This window comes from Candida jiufengensis, assembly GCF_024610255.1.
Source record: "Candida jiufengensis strain CBS 10846 chromosome Unknown scaffold5, whole genome shotgun sequence".
Lineage (NCBI taxonomy): Eukaryota > Fungi > Ascomycota > Pichiomycetes > Serinales > Debaryomycetaceae > Lodderomyces > Lodderomyces jiufengensis.
In genome coordinates this window covers 748,221-766,500 of record NW_026261558.1, presented here as the reverse complement: position 1 = coordinate 766,500, position 18,280 = coordinate 748,221, and the positions used below count along the sequence as shown (strand labels likewise).

Sequence of the window (18,280 nt, the reverse complement as noted above, 5' to 3'; positions counted from 1 at the left end):
AAAAAAAAAAAAAAAAATAGGTTTATAAAAGTTAATTCAATCTAATAATAGTAATCTTATTTTATATATCTTAGAATTAGAATATTAAAAATTAAACTACGTGGAATAAATTTGTTGAAAAATTTGAAAAAAAAAAAAAAAATAATTTATAAATCAATAATACTGTATATAACAAAATCTAAATAAAGTATGCTACCAAATAGACCTAGACTGTACTATAAAATTAGATTTGGGTCGAAGAGATATGTTTGTAGTGCAACATTCAGGTCAATTTTTGGGTCTATTCTATTCTAGTTAAAAATGAAAGTAAAACTATTGTTAATGCAACATCTCCTAACAATTATCAACTATAAAATGTATTGCATAATATAATAAATAATTATAATTCTCTTAATTATTAATGTTAATCTTCACATCGTTTAATTTTTTTTATTTCTCTCTCTCTTTTTATTCATACAAAAAAAATTTATTTTTTATTTAGGTCCAAATTATTTAACAATAACAAAAAAAAAAAAAATTTAACTAAAAGTTGTTGCAACAACTAATTTTGATTTGATTTTCATTCATTAGTTCCTTCAATAAAATCCACTGAATGCTTGAAAGACTTTTCTTTTAGAAATAGGATCATTACTAAAGTACTTTCAATCCAATCAATTGTTAATTATTCAATCTCAAATATTTACACTCATTTATTCATACCATCATAATAGATATATATTCATAACTTACCAAAAATGTCATCACAATCAGATTATGCTAAATTAGTATCAAGTCTTTCATCAGAAGAGATTTTAACTAAATGGACAGAAATAACTCCCTTAAAAAAAATATCAGGAATTCCAAGATCAGCAGGTTCTGATTCGACTTCATCAAATTCACAACAAGATCAAGAATTATTTAATGGTCATGATGAAGAACAAATTAGATTAATGGAAGAATTATGTATTATATTGAATTATGATGATAAACCTTTAGGAGCAGGTACAAAAAAATTATGTCATATAATGGAAAATATAAATAAAGGTTTATTACATAGAGCATTTTCAGTATTTTTATTTAATGAAAAAAATGAATTATTATTACAACAAAGAGCTGATGAAAAAATTACATTTCCTGCAATGTGGACAAATACTTGTTGTTCTCATCCATTATGTGTACCAAGTGAATTAGGTATAACTGTAAATAATTCAAATGTAAATGATTTATCAAATGCAATAGAAGGTGCTAAAATAGCAGCTCAAAGAAAATTAGATCATGAATTAGGTATACAATTAAAAGATGTACCAATTGAAAATTTCACATATTTAACAAGAATTCATTATAAATCAGCAAGTGGTGATGAATCAAGTAAATGGGGAGAACATGAAATTGATTATATATTAATATTAAGAACTAAAAATGATATTAAAATAGATGCAAATTATAATGAAGTTAAAGATTTTAAATATGTAACTGAATCAGAATTAAAAGAAATGTTTAAAGATGATTCTTTAGTATTCACACCTTGGTTTAAATTAATTTGTCAAACTTTCTTATTTAAATGGTGGAATAATTTGGATAGTTTAGATCAATTTAAAGATGATACAATTCATCGTTTACTTTGAGGAAGAAGTGGATAATTTGACGTTTTATTTCATAGACGTTAGCATTAATTGCATTCATATCCTAAAATCTTGCATTATATTAAAACTGTTGTACTATGTAAATACCTTATATGATAATTTCTAAATACACATAATTAATACACATATATACTGTAGAATTTAAATCGTACCAACTGTTTATATCTGATATTAATCTTTCTAACAATTTGAAGTCAAATCTTAATTAAAATTTGACTTCTTAGTTTTATGTCTGCATATAAGATACCACTTGATGTTCCATATTTTTTTTTTATAAACAGAGCTTAAATCTAAAACAATTTTTAAAAGATTCACATCAACCCGAGACCAACTGTTAAAAAGACAACAAGACCACAAGCCATTTGCATTAACGCGTATTCATCCCTTTATTTCATATATTCATTAGCATAGATTATACCTATTTATTTTTCATAATGTTTTCAAAAAATCTTCCCATACTAAAATCTTCATTACTAAGATATCAAACAAAATGTCTAGCTACTGATGCCACACAATCAATATTAAATTCAAGAACAACTTCAGAATCAACAAGTATATCAGTATCCACCACCACAACCATAAAACCAAAAAGAAAACGTACATTTTTCACAGACGAATTGAACAAAGGACCATCATTTGATGATTTTGTAAGTGGTAAAGCAAAAGATATGCTAGAAGATCCTTTAGAGCTTGCAAGAAAAGATCCTAATGCAAAATTACCTTCATGGTTAAAAGTTCCAATTCCAAAGGGTAAATCATATCATAATGTTAAAAAGGACGTTCGAGAATTAAAATTATCAACTGTATGTGAAGAAGCAAAATGTCCAAATATTGGTGAATGTTGGGGTGGTAAAAAATCAGAAGCAACTGCTACAATTATGCTTTTGGGTGATACATGTACAAGAGGTTGTAGATTTTGTTCTGTGAAAACAAATAGAGCTCCTTCAAAACCTGATCCAATGGAGCCTGAAAATACAGCTGAAGCAATAAGTAGATGGGGATTAGGGTATGTTGTATTAACTACTGTTGATAGAGATGATTTGATTGACGGTGGTGCAAATCATCTTAGAGAAACAGTTGAAAAAATTAAATTAAAAGCTCCTCAAATATTAGTTGAAGTATTAGGTGGTGATTTTAGAGGTGATTTAGAAATGGTTAAAATTTTAGCAAATTCAGGATTAGATGTATATGCTCATAATATGGAAACAGTTGAAGATTTAACACCACATATAAGAGATAGAAGAGCTACTTATAAACAATCATTGTCGGTTTTAGAAACTGCTAAACAAACAAAACCTTCATTAATTACAAAAACTTCATTAATGTTAGGATTTGGAGAAACTGATGAACAAGTCATATCAACCTTAAAAGATTTACGATCAATTGGATGTGACGTAGTAACATTTGGTCAATATATGAGACCAACAAAGAGACATATGAAAGTTGTTGAATATATCTCACCTGAAAAATTCAATTATTGGAAAGAATACGCATTAGATATGGGGTTCTTGTACGTTGCTAGTGGTCCATTAGTCAGATCTTCTTACAAAGCTGGTGAAGCATTCATTGAAAATGTTTTGAAAAAAAGAAACCATAATGTTGGTGAAAGTCCTAGATTAGGTTCTGATGGTATAAAACCAACTATTTTTCAAAGATCTTGAAGGTAATTTATTTATAGAATTAATGTAAATATATAATCATTAAGTATTAATGAATTACGAATCTCTCGATCAGGGACCCACTTTTAACATTATGAACACACCTTGGTCAAGAGTTTAAAAAAGTTTGGAACTTCCTAACTACAATTTTAAGACATATATAAGAACAATTGAAATATATTATTTATCTGTACAAAGATCTAATTATTTAGCATCAAGAATTTGTTGAACAGAATCAACAATTGATTTATCCAATGAAATATAATCAAATCCCAAAATTTTCTTAGATTCAGAATAATCGAAATCATAACCTCTAGATTGTATTTGTTTGTTTGATTTTTCAATTGAACCCTTTGGAATATTAACTTGTGGGAAATTTTTATTAATAATACTAGCAATCAATTCATTAGTAACTTCCCCAGCATCTAATCCTAATCTTTTACCATTTGTTCGCTGAGCTTCTTCGAAAGCTCTAATATGAGCATGAGCTACATCTCTAACATCAATGAAAATTCCAACAAATGATGGGATTTCTTGATTTGATTTTAATTTTAAAACTTTATTGACTAATTCAGCAGAAAAATTTAATTGGGATTTATTTTTTACTTCAAAAGCTTGTGGACCAAATACGTATGATGGTAAAATTGAAGATATTGTAAAATTTGGATGTTCTTCCTTTTAAAATCTTACAACTTCTTGACCTGCATAAGTTTTACTTATTCTATAAGCTACAAACGCATCTTCTGGGCCCTTTAAATCCTTAATTTCCAATCCACTCCATGATTCTTCAGTTATAGTACCGTTTGGTTTTATACTTCCTGAAATATCAATTGCTGCAGCTATTGATGAAGTAATAACAAAATTTTTAATATTTGGATGTTGTTTAGCTGATTGTAAAATATGTTTAGTTCCTAAAACCGCTGGTTCAATAATATCTTTAATAGCATCTTTTGCATTAAAATCAACTGGTGATGCAGTATGTAAAACAATTGAAATTTCTGGATGTTGAGAAAATACTATGTCAAATTGTTGTTTATCTATAAGATCAGTGATTATAACATAATGAAATAAATTGGAAACTAAACCTGCTTCGGCAATTAAGGATTTTAAATTTTCTCCTTTGTCTTTTGATCTAACTGATCCAATTACTTTATAGCCTTTTTCAATTAATTGTTTGACGATATGTTGAGCAATAAAACCGTTAGCACCAGTAACAAAGACAGTTTCAGATTGAGTTGACATAATAAAAATCTATTGAGTGAAATTTGGTTGGTTGTTGCGTAATTGGATATAGGAAGAAATTTTTAATGACTCAAGGTAGTTGAATTGATACATATTTATATTAACTTTTATAAATTAGTAAGCAATAGTGTTATGCCTCAAACTTTAACTTCAACTCTGGATGAAGGAACTCAAGGAACAGCATGTCAATTAAAATATTGTTACATGTGGAGATTATTTTGTAATCAACAAATGATTAGTAAGATTTACTTTAAAAACCGAACTTTTTGCAAAGTAATTCCGTTGTGTTTCAAATAATATCACAAATTTAATTTTTCTCGTTTACTTTAATTAACATAAATTGAAAAATTATCTCTTTAAATGAGATTATAAAGTATGTAAGTTCAGATCTCAAATTCATATCTTAAATTCAAAATTAAATTCCAAATTTACTCTATTCTTTAAATTTGCTCAAACACATTTAGTGAGATAATCAACTATACTGCGATGCACTAGACAATAAATCAAGAACTTGTAAATAGCAATGAGTATAGACTTCTCCAAAAAACAATAACCTGACCCCGATAAATGTTTAAAAAACCCAGCTTTGAATCGTTTAATCGATCTCTTTAGTGCTATTGAATTGTCAAATAGTGAAAAACTTTGATCAACAATACAAGCAATCAATTCGTGGGCCACGAACGCAAAGATTGTTACTCCTTTTCTTCCATTTGTCACCCGAGCACAAGCTACCTCTCAAAATCAATAAAAAATTCTAGCTCAACGTAAGACTTTATCAGTTGGTTTTGATTTTAGCACTGCATCTAACAGTATAACCAAGTTTATGCTATGTTATGAAGACATGAGTTACAAACACAAAAGTAAGTACTATTTGATTTAAGGTCCAATTCGTCAATGACTAACTGATAATTCTATTTTGAAAATGAGCTCAATCACCATTATTGAATCAATGTTCTTCAAAATCACTCTAAATAAATCAGTAAACCAAAATTAATCATTCAGGATTAAACTTTTTGAAAATAGATGATACTTATTGATAATCACAATAGAATTATCTAGTTGGCCAGAGAACCGACTTTTAACTTGGACGGTATTCAAGTTGACTAGTGTTATTTTTTGTGCCAATATTCCTGTCGATACCGTATCGGCAATTTTGTACGAATTCTGAAACATGTCGTAACCACCCGAGCCATATATTAATTTGCAGCATTATTATGTCCAATACAATGACTTGCTGGTAAAGACGAGCAATAGCCATAGTATTATAGCTAAAGAAATAGCTAGATGATTCCTAGCAGCACTATCGTTGGCTACTAATTTCTTACGAAATAGATTCAAGTATTTAATGTTGTACTTTTGAAAATTTACTTTTGCACTCAAATCTAGCTTTTGAGTTGACGCATCAAAATCTTATGTTAAGTTTAGTCAATGTTTTCACCACTCAAGTAAAGAAATGAACTCTAACACTTTGCAAATAACTTAACATTCTACTTCCAGTTTCAAAGTATGGAAAATATCAAGAAGAAGAAGATTTTACCCAGAGAACTTGTGCTAAAAGTAAATGTCTGACTTTCAAGAAACATTTTATTAAATATATGGCATTCTATTCATTCAAAATTTGAGCCCTGCAGAGATTTTTTATAAATGGATTTGTTTGAGAAGCTATTGCTCAAGTCCGTCTATTGAATCCCAATTTTTCTAAATCATGTATTTCAAAAACATAACTAACAATCTCTTAGTGGAATTTTTCAGATCAGACATAATAAGGTGATTTTACTGCTTGATGTTAGAATTGAGTCAATCTGGTTGTCGTATCTGAAAACAACTGCATCGTTTTATACAGTTAGATGATAAAATAATCAACGACAATTCATATAGACTATGTAATATAATAAGTTATGACATTCTATAACGACATGATAACAGTATATCGTAAGCTGGAATAGAATTAGAAGAAAAAAATGTAGTGTAATTTGTTACAAAAAAAAGGATCTTGTACATAAATTTTTAAAAATGAATCTAGAACAAATATAAATCTAGAGAATATAATATTTCAATTTATTATTATAATTTTGTAAAGACCCCTTTTATTATTTTACAAAAGTTATCCACTTTATTATCAAAGTATAGATTGGATTAGCATCATTGTAAATATAATATGAATAGACTATAGATGGAAAAACTAAACTCAATAATTGTTGATTCACTCTCAAAGTTTTTATATAAGAAATTACTGTTTTTAATGAACCGACCGACTTAGCCCCAATCAAACAAACAAAAAAATTACTTAATTGAGTGATATTGTTCTTAATTTGTTTATAATTTGAACAAAAATTGGTAGCATTGGTAATTTTTGTTTACTTCAACTATAAATAGTTATTAAGTAATATTACACAAAAACCTCTAGTAGTAAAAATAATAAATAAAATAAAAAAATCTTCAGATTTTCACAACAAATAAAAAAAAAAATAAAAACTTTGACAACCAAAAATATTTATTATTTTACTTCTTTCTTTAAGTGAATAGATTTCATATTTAATATTAGATACCCATTTTACCACTTCAAAAGTCAATTTAATATATATATTATAAAGGTTATATATCATTCATTATAATCAATTTTAATTTATCACATTCGTTTATTTTATATTTCATTAATTCAACAACAAAAACATAAAATATGCAATTCAAATTCTTAACAGCTATTGCTGTTGCACTCGCTACTGCCAATGCTATTGGTGATGTATGTTTTTAAAATACTTAAAGATAATATATTATAAATTCCAAATATTTTACTAACAAATTTTATTAGCTTGCATTTAATTTAGGTGTTAAAGATAATGCTGGTAATTGTAAATCAGTATCTGAATTTGAATCAGATTTAGAATTATTAAAATCAACAACTTCAATCATCAAAACTTATGCTGTATCAGATTGTAATACATTACAAAACTTAGGTCCAGCTGCTGAAGCTGAAAACTTCAAAATTATGTTGGGAATTTGGTCAAATGATGATGCTCATTTTCAAGCTGAAAAAGATGCTTTACAACAATATTTACCAAAAATTTCTTCATCAACAATTAAAGTATTTTTAGTTGGTTCTGAAGCTTTGTATAGAGAAGATTTAACTGCCCAACAATTATCTGATAAAATTAATGATATTAAATCATTTGTTAAAGATATCAAAGATAAAGATGGTAATTCTTATGGTAATGTTCCAGTTGGTACTGTTGATTCCTGGAATGTTTTAGTTGATGGTGCTTCTGAACCAGCAATTAAAACTGCTGATTTTGTTTATGCAAATGCTTTTTCATATTGGCAAGGACAAACTAATCAAAATGCTTCATATTCATTCTTTGATGATATTATGCAAGCTTTACAAACAATTCAAACAGTTAAAGGTTCAACTGATATTGAATTTTGGGTTGGTGAAACTGGTTGGCCATCAGATGGTTCAAATTTTGAAAGTTCTCAACCAGGTGTTGAAAATGCTAAAAATTTTTGGCAACAAGGTATATGTGCAATGAGAGCTTGGGGTGTTAATGTTGCTGTTTTTGAAGCTATTGATGAAGCTTGGAAACCTGATACTTCAGGAATTTCTGATGTTGAAAAACATTGGGGTGTTTGGGATGCTAATAATAAATTAAAATATAATATTAATTGTGAATTTTAAAACATTAAAAGTTGCATAATCTCTTGGGGGATAATAAAGATAAAATTATTCATTTTACATTCGTTGGCTATTTATATATCTATAAATTAAGTATATAAAGTAAATAAAAAAATTTCGTATTTTTTAAGTGGATCTCTTGTACTTTCCTTTTGACCAAAGATTACCAATTACTTCACAAATTATAGTAGAAAACAAGATCTACAGTGTATTTTCAGTAAACTATTGCAACTCTCTCTAACCATTATCTCTTCAACCAACATGATCACTTCAATAATTATAAACATTGCACTAACAATAATATTTTTTGCAACCACTTCAATTTCAAGAAACCCACCAATACAATACCCAAATATCCACGGTCTCTGGCAAACCCAATCCCGCTCAGTAATCACTGGTCCTAAATTCTTCAACCCAATAGATGAAATTCTATACGAACCAACTCAACCAGGTATATCTTATTCATTCAACCTAAAGACAATGTCATATGAAACTTCACAATATCTAGTTTATTCAAATCCAGTAAATCATACTTGCCCCAAAGCTAAACTTATATGGCATCATGGACATTTCCAATTTGATTCAATTAAAGCACCACGACAAAATGAAATAGGTCATTATAAAATTATCTTAACGTCAATAAAAGATGATGGAAGACAATTAACTAGTGATCCATGTCATTCTTCCTTTTCAGAGTATCAACGATACACTACAAAAAAAGAAATTTGGAAATTAAATTTAGAATGGGATTCTTATTTTAAAAACTGGAAATTAATATTATATAATGATCAATCTTTGGAATTACAAAATGTTAATTTAAATGATGAATTTGGATTTTATGAATTTGGAATTAGAAAAATTACAATGTGGTTAGGTTCAAATGAATGTAGTGAAATGATGCCTTCTGTTCAAGTTACTTCTAAAAAAAAGACTTATATTGATGTTGTTTAAACAAGAAAAGTTATGTGCGAATTTTATGAAAGAGAAGGAAATTTATAGGATATGAGAAATTTGGTTGCAAAAATTAGACGTATATTAATACATTCATAAATTTAAAATTTGATCTATTTAGTAGGATTTTTAATATCCACAATTTCTTAGTGTCGTCACTGATCAACAATGATATTTTTGACCTGTCATCATGACGTCTTATCGAAGAATTTGATGGAGTGATTGTCATGTTATTTCAGATGGTCCAGTCGGATTGAAAGACCAAGCGATATGAAATGAAAAAAAAAAAAAAAAATGATAGCTTAATATTTATTCACTTTTTGACTGAAGTAATTGATTATATTCAAATTTGACATTTTCAAGATTCTTGGATAAAAATTCATAATCTCTATTTAGGGATTTTAATTCTTGATTTTTTTTATTTAATTCTTGTTCATAATGTAATTTTATTTCATTCATTTTATTTGAATGTTTTGAACTATATTCTTGATGTAAATATTTAACAAGATTATCAATTTCTATTGTTTTTTCTTCTGTTACTTCTTGAATTTTATTAGTTAAATTAGAGACTTGTTTTTCTAATTGTTGTTTTTCTAAAGTTTGTTTTTCTATTGCTGTTATTAATTCTGTAAATTTTGTTTCATATGTTTGTAGTTGTTGGGTTGATTCTGAAATTGTCGATTGATCTTGTTGTGATTGTGTAGTTAATTCTTGGATTTGTGAGTTTAAATTTGAGATTTTTTGATCTTGAGATTGTATTTGAGTATTTGAGCTGTTAATTTCGTTAGTTTTTGATTTGAGTTCTTTTTCTAATTTTTCATAGGATAATGATATTGTAATTAATTCTTGTTTCTTTTCTAAAATATCTTCTTTATATGATATTTGTAACTGTTCTAACTCTTTAAATGCACTTTTATTTTCTTCTTTCAATTTTTTTATTTCACCTTCATTCGATTTATTGATTTGTGATATTTCTTGTTTACTTGCATTTAAATTTAATTTCAAATTAAGATTTTCCTTTTCAATTTCGCTTAATGATGATTTTAAATCAGTAACTTGAATTTCATATTTTGCTTCTAATTCTTTAACTTGAGTTTCATTTTCTTGATTGGAAGCTTGAATTAATTTGTCTAATTCTGCTATTAATTTTTCATGTTCTTTACTTTGTTCTTTGAATTTTTTATTTTCTTCTAAAGCGTCATCAAGAAATGATTGAAGATCACCATTTGCAATATCTGATTTTCTAAATCTCATTTCCCAATTTGAACATTTTTTTTCATATTTTTCTACTGTTTCTTTATTTTCCTTTTGTATGTTATTTATTTGGCCATTCAAATTTTGGTTTTTTGTAGCTAGTTCAGCTTTGGCTAACTCAAGTAATCTGAGCTGATTCTTTAATTCATCGTTTTCCTCTTTGGCATCTTGATATAAACTCTTGAATTCTTCATACTTATTTTTCACGTCATCATAACTCCTTGCCTCAGTTTCTAACTCAATTATTGAAATTTTATAGTCATTTAATTTTCTTTTAAAACTAAAATTTGAACTTTCCAATATTTTATTTTGTTTATTTAATGAAGCAATTTCTTTTTCCATTGTATTTATAGTTATATTAATTAGTTCATTACTATGAACTAATCTTTTCTCTTCATCATTTTGTTTATTAACTTGTTCTTGTAAATTTTGAATTTCTTGATTTTTTTCATTTAATTCTAAATATAATTGATTTAATTTTTGTTCATGCTCTTTTTCTAATTTATCTATATGATTCATTGAAAAAATTGGTTTTGAATTGGTAGGACTTAAAAAGTTTTCAGTTGGTTCATCCTCATATTCATTTAATTCTTGTTCTTTTTCTTCTTCTTCATTACTTTCAAAATCATTTATAATATCAATGTCATGTCTAAGTGGACTTAATTCATAATTTGATTCTGTATTAGTTGGTTCTGGTGATTTTATCTTGGTATGATTTAATTTAAGATTTATTGGTTCAGGTTCAGTTATTTTATTAGTTGGAGTAGCGTTTTGTCTTTCTTGTCTCAGTTCATTTATTAATTTTGTAAATTGTGAATGAGTCAAAGTTTGACTTGGATCTTTTATAAATTCATTATCAATTTCGAAATCACTACTTAGTTGTGGATTTATTGGACTTTGTTTTCTCCAACTTGTACTTGAATTTGCTGTATCTACTCTTCTCCCAATTTCAACTTCTTCTTCTTGGTGTGCAATTTCTTGTACATCATCATCTTGGTGTTCAATAAAATCTGATCCTCCACTTAGTCTTCTACCACTTATGACTATAACATCTTCCTCTTGCTCTTCTTCTTGCAGTTCGTCTTGACCATTATCATTTTCATGATTATTTTCTTTATTTTCAGGTCTATTTCTTTTTATTGGACTACTTAAATCATTTTCAATTTCACTAAAACTTGATCTATCAAAATTTTGTAATCTTTTATCTCTATCATTATTTAATTTATTTATAGTTAAATCTAATTCTAAAACTGATTTTTTAATACTACTTAAATTTGAAGTTAATCTTTTTTTACGTAATGGAGAAGTTAATGAATATCTTGATGGTTTATTTATAGTTGTATCTGAAATTGATGATCTATTACGTTTTATTGATTTTTTAGTTGCTGAATTTATATTTAAATAATTCGTTTTGGTTATATTTTCAGTATGTGGTGGTCTTAAAGATTGAAAATTTAATTGATCATTATGATTTAAATTTGTTATTTCTTTTACGGGCGTATAATTATGATTAACTTGTGGATTTTTTTTATTTGTCGTGGGTAATTTTACTGGGGATAAAGAATCATCAATATATATAGGTAGATTTGATGCCTTATAGGGTGATGAATATGTTGACATTTGAGGTGGAGGTGGTGGGATTTGGTCTTGATTGTTCAAAATCTGTTGGTTTGTAAAATTCAAATCAAATTGGTTGTTAAAAATACTTAATGTATTTGGTGATAATCAAATTTTAATTAACAAAATCTTTTTATTACACAAAATAACTCGGTAACAAATTTTAATTTTATTTACTTTGTATTTAATTTTGTTTAAGGTATACGCGAAATTGTATTTACAAAAGATAAAGACAAGGACTACAATAACCAGAAGTAGTTTTGATTCTAAAATGAGCTAGAATCAATAGTAGAAATAGTAATAATAAACTGTATCTATTTGAATAAAAATATAAAAAATGAGAGAACTAAAAACAATAAAACAAGCAGCTAAGATATAAAAAAAATTGGGTATGAGTATTCTATATGAAAAAATTGTATTTATAATTATAATATAAATAAGTTAAAAAATGTATTGTCTTTTTTGATGATAACAACGATAGATAGATAGATAGCAACGTACTAATTTTGACAATAACAAATAATAGATTTTTAAACTCCCTTGTAAATTAAAAAACTCCTGAAAAAAATTAAAACTAACAAACTTTATGTAAAAGAATTATACTTTCTACACTGAAGATTCAGGTATTTAATATAATTTGTACTTGTGACTGACTTATAATTTGTAATAACCAGTTGGTTCAACAGTATAATTACCATATGAAGAAGCGCCATAAGTTGGAGCAACATAATATGATGAATTATGATGGGATAAAGTTGAAGTAAAAGTATATAATTGAGTTTGAGTAACATCAATGAAAGAAGTTAAAGTAGTTGTAGTATCATCATTTGTAAATGATGCTTCAATTGGATAGGAAGTAACATAAATTGAAGTTGAAATTGTTGTAGTGATATCTTGTTCTAAAGTTGATGTAATATCAGTTGGTTTTGGAGTTTCAGTGACTGTAACTGTAACTGTTGATGGAACACAAGCACCTTCAGTAGTTGTTAAAGCAGCATTAGATGATTCAGCAGCAACTGTTTGTTGGGCAGTTTCTTCAACTTTAGTAGTTTCAACTTCTGTAGATAATTCAGTAGAACCTTGAGCATTTGTAATTGTAACAATTGAGGTAATAGTTGAAGTAGTAGTTTCATGTTCACCACTATCATCACTTTCAATTGCGTCAGCTTGATGAATTACTGTAGTAGCAGTATTTGTAGCTGAAGTTAAAGTTTGACCATTTGAAGTTAATGTAACATATTCAATAACAGTTGAAGTAATATCAACATCTGATGATTCACTAGCATCACTAGAAACAACATGAGATTGATAAGTAGTAGTTAAAGTATTTGTAGCTGAAGTTTGAGTAGTTGTATCTTGAGTTAAAGTAACATATTGAATAACAGTTGAAGTAATCCAAATATCTTCCTCTGATGAACTTGAACCTGAAGTTGGATAAATACTTGCTGAATAACCATAATCACTTGATGAACTTAATTCAACACCAGCAATTGATGAAAAAGCAGATGATGATGGTAAAGTAGTATTTTCATACCTTTTAAAAAAATTAAAAGGAGCTGCATTAACTACTGAAGTAGCTAATGAGAATAAAATTAATGAATTTAATTGCATTTATAATTGTAGTTACTCTTCTTTTATCAATTTTTAAATTCTATACTAACAGTTAATCCTTAAAATAATAATTATCTTCTAATTAAAAATATATATATATAGTAAATGAATGAAATATAGTTGGTAAAGATATATATTTTATGGATTAAACCTTCAAACTTGAAATTTGTTTCAAAAAATTGATAATTCTAAAAATGAAATTGAATATAAAATTCATAAAAAAAACAAGTTTTTTACACCCTTTAGGAAATCATGATGGTTTTTATAAAAAAATCTTTAAACAATTTAGAAATCATAAATTACTAACATTAGACGTAAATTTAGATTTAGAACTTGAAATTAAATATAAAATTTACGTGTAGTAAATTAATGTTGTTTGTTGTTACAGTAAAAAATAAAGCCCCCTTACTTAAAATTGTAAATCAAATATATAAAATTGTGTATATAATAATTTAGAATACAATAAGTATGTAATATGAGATAATGTTAGCTAGTAAATATATTAAATTTTACTAGCGTAAATATGTATAATAAATTAAGAATTTGACATATTTTAGTTATTGTTTCAAATTTTAATTGTTTACATATTTTCAATATTTTTTTTTTAGTCTGTTTGTTTGTTTTGAATTTAATTATTTTTTTAAATCGTGTTTTATAATTTTTTATTTTTTTTTCTCGTGTGAACACTTTTCCTTGTTTAATGTATGTAAGTTTGGATGTTTCAATGATATTTGTGGTAAATTTAAAACTGTACAGAAAAAAAACACGAAACTTTAAATTTTTAAAACTGAGACTTCATTATCTCATTAATTTATTTGAAGTATTAAACAAGAAATACTTTTTATTACAGTTTATATATAGCTCAGTACTTATCATTGCTGATTTTGATTTACATAATAGAATAATTCTGCTTATTTTCAAAGTCTCGAAGTTCTTGGTATACTCCTTTCAAGAGATACCATTTTCTTGTCTTTGAAATGAGGTATAGTTTGAAATAATTTACTTTAAGTGTTTACCCAGCTATTGGTTATGTTATAAAAGCAGAAAGACCATTATAAGCTGATTTATATAGTATGTTTATAATTTTACACGAATATTTTTGAACACAAAATAATTTGCATCAAAAACTTAACATTTTACTGCCTTTATTTTGGAGCCGTTCCAATCTGTTTCTCTATTACACATGTTATCAAATATCAATTGGAGAAAGGAATAGCAACTGAACTCCAACTCATTCGCATAGGCCATCTCGTTTGAGATTAGAATTGTCTAATGTCAAATGAAATTGTCTGTTTCATCAGAGAATTAACATGGCAAAAATGTGCAAATTTCAACAATTTGTGTCAATTTAGACGAAAATCAATGATCTGTGCCTCGTGCCTTTTGATGTTTTGCAAAAACTAAATCCTTCTAATTACCTATTCTCTGTCTCAGATCAGATTATGAACCTAAATTTTGTTTCATTAGTCTATGATCTATTCTTGTTGTCTTGGTGACGATTTCGAAATCTCATCAATTAAGACCACTCGTCAACTTTACTGAGCACGGACATGAAAAGCCTTATTAAGGGCTAATTTTTTCCTTGGTAGCTATAAAATCATTTGTGAGGTCAAAAAATGTTGCTTCATACATTTTGACTCTTTTTCATCTTTTTCGTACAATCATTCATTTTATAACCAATTTGGTGTCAAAACGATGCAAAATTCTAATTGTTGAGAAAAGTTTAGAGAACACTTTGGATAAAACTTGCCTGTCCATGAATTTTAAAACTATGCAATGCTAAAAACTCCAGTACTTGTATTCTCCTTTATAGTGTTTCAGAGGTTTTAAAGGTAATCAATGTAATAACTTAAAAAAAATTCATTCACAGGGTTTAGGTATGGTGGTAAACTTTCTCGTATTAATGTGCGTAAAAAAAAAAACGAAAACGGAATTTGAAACTTAATTGAGTGCGGAATTATTGCGGAATAAAGATTAAGATTTTGACGCTAATTGCCTATTTGAGATTTTATTTTCACTGCTAAAAAAAGGATTGAATAATTTCAATAATTTAAGAATTTTAATTTCACCAACTCCTTTTCATTAATTTCAACGCTCAATTCTCAATTCAAGATGATTGGACTTCCATTAGATGGTCATGATATCAATTCCAGAAAAAGAAAATGGATAATTGGTGGTGTTGCACTTTTAGTTTCAGCTTTAATTATTTTTTTTTCAACAAATTTATTCAATTATTTTAAAATTGCAATAACTTCAATTCCAGATCAATCAAAAATATGTCCATTACAACCAAAAATTGCTCCAAAATCATTTTACAAAGATAATTCAACTGTATTAATGATCTTGAATGATGAGAAATACAAAAAAGAATCAGTTGAAAGATTAAGTGGTGCTATACAAGTTGATACCCAAATTTTTGATCATCCACCTGATGTTGGTAAAGATCCAAAATATTGGGAAAAATTTGTTAAATTTCATAAATACCTTGAAAAAACTTTTCCCTTGGTATATTCAAATTTGGATATTGAGAAAGTAAATACTTATGGTTTAATTTTCACTTGGAAAGGATCAAATAAAAAATTAAAACCAGTCATGCTCGCAGCTCATCAAGATACAGTTCCTGTTCAAAAATCCACCCTTGAAAAATGGACATACCCACCATTTGAGGGGAAATTTGATGGCGAGTACATTTATGGAAGGGGATCAGTTGATTGTAAGAATGTTTTAATTGGAATCCTTGAAACCTTAGAATTATTACTTTCTGAAGATTACAAACCAGATAGAACTATTATAGCTGCGTTTGGGTTTGATGAAGAATCATCAGGTGTACACGGAGCTCAAGAAATCAGTAAAGTTCTTGAATCCCAATGGGGTTTAGAAGGTTTAGAATTAATTATTGATGAAGGAAGTGGTGTATCTGATGAACAATTAACTGACACAATTGTTGCTGCTCCCGGTGTAGCTGAAAAAGGTTATATTGATGTTCAAGTTGAATTAACAACTCCAGGTGGTCATTCATCAATTCCTCCTGATCATACATCAATTGGAATAATTTCAGAGTTAGGTTACTTAATTGAACAAAATCAATTTGATCCTATTCTCACATCTAAAAGTCCAATATTTGATTATTTTCAATGTTTAGCAGTTCATGATCCAAAAGATAAAATTCCAAATTACTTCAAAAAGATCATCTTAAGATCAGGTTATGACAAATTTGCCAACTCAAAATTAGTAGAAAGTATTGTTTCAAATAGATTTGACAGATATTTGATACAAACTTCTCAAGCTTTAGATATAATTAACGGTGGAGAAAAAGCTAATGCATTACCAGAAGATACAAAATTACTTATTAACTCAAGAATTGATATTACTTCAAGTGTTTCATTTGTTAAAAATCATTATACTGAAAAAGTTGTTGAAGTTGCAAAAAGACATAATTTAAAAGTTTATGGTTTTGATGATAAGGTAGTTTATGAACCTGAAAGTAGTGAAAACTCAGGTGAATTTTACATTAAAGCATTATCAGAGTTAGAACCTGCTCCTATTACTCCAATAAATACAAAAGTTTTTAAAGCAATTGCAGGGGTGAACAGACATGTTTTTGAAGATTTAGTCTTCAAAGGTGAGAAAGGTTACGTCTTGACAGCAAGTGCGTTTATGACTGGTAACACTGATTGCAGATACTACTATGGGTTAACCAAGAACGTCTATCGTTATTCACCAATGTTTGTTTCAAGTTTTATTGCTGGACTTGGAATACATTCAGTTGATGAAAGATTACCATTTAATGCGCATTTACAATTGACTGCGTGGTTTTATGAGTTCTTGCAAGTCATTAATAACGAGAAGTTATAAGGTTAATTAACCTCACTTTATACATGTCTATAGAGTATGTATTGATGGATTAATCATTGGTTGATTTTTTGAAATTATTTAGAATTTAAATTAGTTACACAAATATAATCTGAGACCAAATTTTTTCGCAACCAAATTTTTTTAAAATATTTTCTTTGTCTCAGAATAAATATTTAGTGGTGTGGGTAAATACTTATTGACTTAAAAAATGAAGGTCCTTTCGTAAACCGCCTTAGCTGTAAGCTCGTACCCTTAACTAAGTAAATTAGATTAGTCTTTCCACTTGAATTTGATCTCTTTGAAGCCTTGAAAATTTTTATATGCCATTTTAAATCTTGTGGATAGTGCCTCAAAATGTAATACCATACGGTCGATCAGGGAAACTCTAGGCCAATCTTAGATAAAAGAAGTCTACAACACCGTTCCAGAAAGAATAGTATTATACCAATTTGAAACTGGAATAAAGGATGGCAAAACTAGTCGTAAATTTAATTTCTTATACCTCTTGACAAGCAATCCAGTGAGTACCTTGGTTGAGTTCATCTTGTAATTAGTAGAAAGTTCTTGAGGAATAAAAGGGAGTAACGCTTATGCAAACTAAATTTTCAATGAGTACAATTGTCTAAACAAAAACGAACTTCAAATTTTTATCAGAGTAGTGAGTATTTTGAAGTACCTCTTCAGCACTTTGTAATTCCATTGAAAAAACACGTTGATGGCCAATTTTGCAGCTAGGCAACAACGAAATGCAATGTGTTTTAATGAAATGTTCTTTTAGAGCAATAAAATAAGTTACATAA

At 27.4% G+C, this 18,280-nt stretch overlaps 8 protein-coding genes across 8 annotated transcripts; 5 read left to right on the top strand and 3 right to left on the bottom strand. All coding sequences in view use genetic code 12, as the record gives it.

Moving 5' to 3' along the window:
* Nucleotides 1–734: 734 nt before the first annotated feature.
* Nucleotides 735–1,604, top strand: IDI1 (isopentenyl-diphosphate delta-isomerase; the record flags this gene model as incomplete). The annotated part of the gene is made up of 1 exon (XM_051762156.1): nucleotides 735–1,604. The coding sequence occupies one exon, from the start codon at nucleotides 735–737 to the stop codon at nucleotides 1,602–1,604; it is 870 nt and encodes a 289-aa protein (XP_051621290.1).
* A 452-nt stretch (nucleotides 1,605–2,056) lies between these two features.
* LAB5 (putative lipoate synthase) lies at nucleotides 2,057–3,283 on the top strand (the record flags this gene model as incomplete). The annotated part of the gene is made up of 1 exon (XM_051762155.1): nucleotides 2,057–3,283. One exon carries the CDS (start codon nucleotides 2,057–2,059, stop codon nucleotides 3,281–3,283), a length of 1,227 nt encoding a protein of 408 aa, XP_051621289.1.
* A 201-nt stretch (nucleotides 3,284–3,484) lies between these two features.
* Nucleotides 3,485–4,522, bottom strand: KGF54_001750 (uncharacterized protein; the record flags this gene model as incomplete). Its single annotated transcript, XM_051762154.1, has 2 exons — nucleotides 3,485–3,894; nucleotides 3,982–4,522. The coding sequence occupies 2 exons, from the start codon at nucleotides 4,520–4,522 to the stop codon at nucleotides 3,485–3,487; spliced, it is 951 nt and encodes a 316-aa protein (XP_051621288.1).
* Nucleotides 4,523–7,202: 2,680 nt separating this feature from the next.
* Nucleotides 7,203–8,195, top strand: BGL2 (glucan 1,3-beta-glucosidase; the record flags this gene model as incomplete). The annotated part of the gene is made up of 2 exons (XM_051762152.1): nucleotides 7,203–7,265; nucleotides 7,335–8,195. 2 exons carry the CDS (start codon nucleotides 7,203–7,205, stop codon nucleotides 8,193–8,195), a joined length of 924 nt encoding a protein of 307 aa, XP_051621287.1.
* Nucleotides 8,196–8,453: 258 nt separating this feature from the next.
* On the top strand, nucleotides 8,454–9,143 carry KGF54_001748 (uncharacterized protein; the record flags this gene model as incomplete). Its single annotated transcript, XM_051762151.1, has 1 exon — nucleotides 8,454–9,143. One exon carries the CDS (start codon nucleotides 8,454–8,456, stop codon nucleotides 9,141–9,143), a length of 690 nt encoding a protein of 229 aa, XP_051621286.1.
* A 309-nt stretch (nucleotides 9,144–9,452) lies between these two features.
* KGF54_001747 (uncharacterized protein) lies at nucleotides 9,453–12,017 on the bottom strand (the record flags this gene model as incomplete). Its single annotated transcript, XM_051762150.1, has 1 exon — nucleotides 9,453–12,017. The coding sequence occupies one exon, from the start codon at nucleotides 12,015–12,017 to the stop codon at nucleotides 9,453–9,455; it is 2,565 nt and encodes an 854-aa protein (XP_051621285.1).
* A 651-nt stretch (nucleotides 12,018–12,668) lies between these two features.
* On the bottom strand, nucleotides 12,669–13,625 carry PGA54 (Pga54p; the record flags this gene model as incomplete). Its single annotated transcript, XM_051762149.1, has 1 exon — nucleotides 12,669–13,625. The coding sequence occupies one exon, from the start codon at nucleotides 13,623–13,625 to the stop codon at nucleotides 12,669–12,671; it is 957 nt and encodes a 318-aa protein (XP_051621284.1).
* A 2,112-nt stretch (nucleotides 13,626–15,737) lies between these two features.
* Nucleotides 15,738–17,480, top strand: KGF54_001745 (Gly-Xaa carboxypeptidase; the record flags this gene model as incomplete). Its single annotated transcript, XM_051762148.1, has 1 exon — nucleotides 15,738–17,480. The coding sequence occupies one exon, from the start codon at nucleotides 15,738–15,740 to the stop codon at nucleotides 17,478–17,480; it is 1,743 nt and encodes a 580-aa protein (XP_051621283.1).
* Nucleotides 17,481–18,280: the final 800 nt, after the last annotated feature.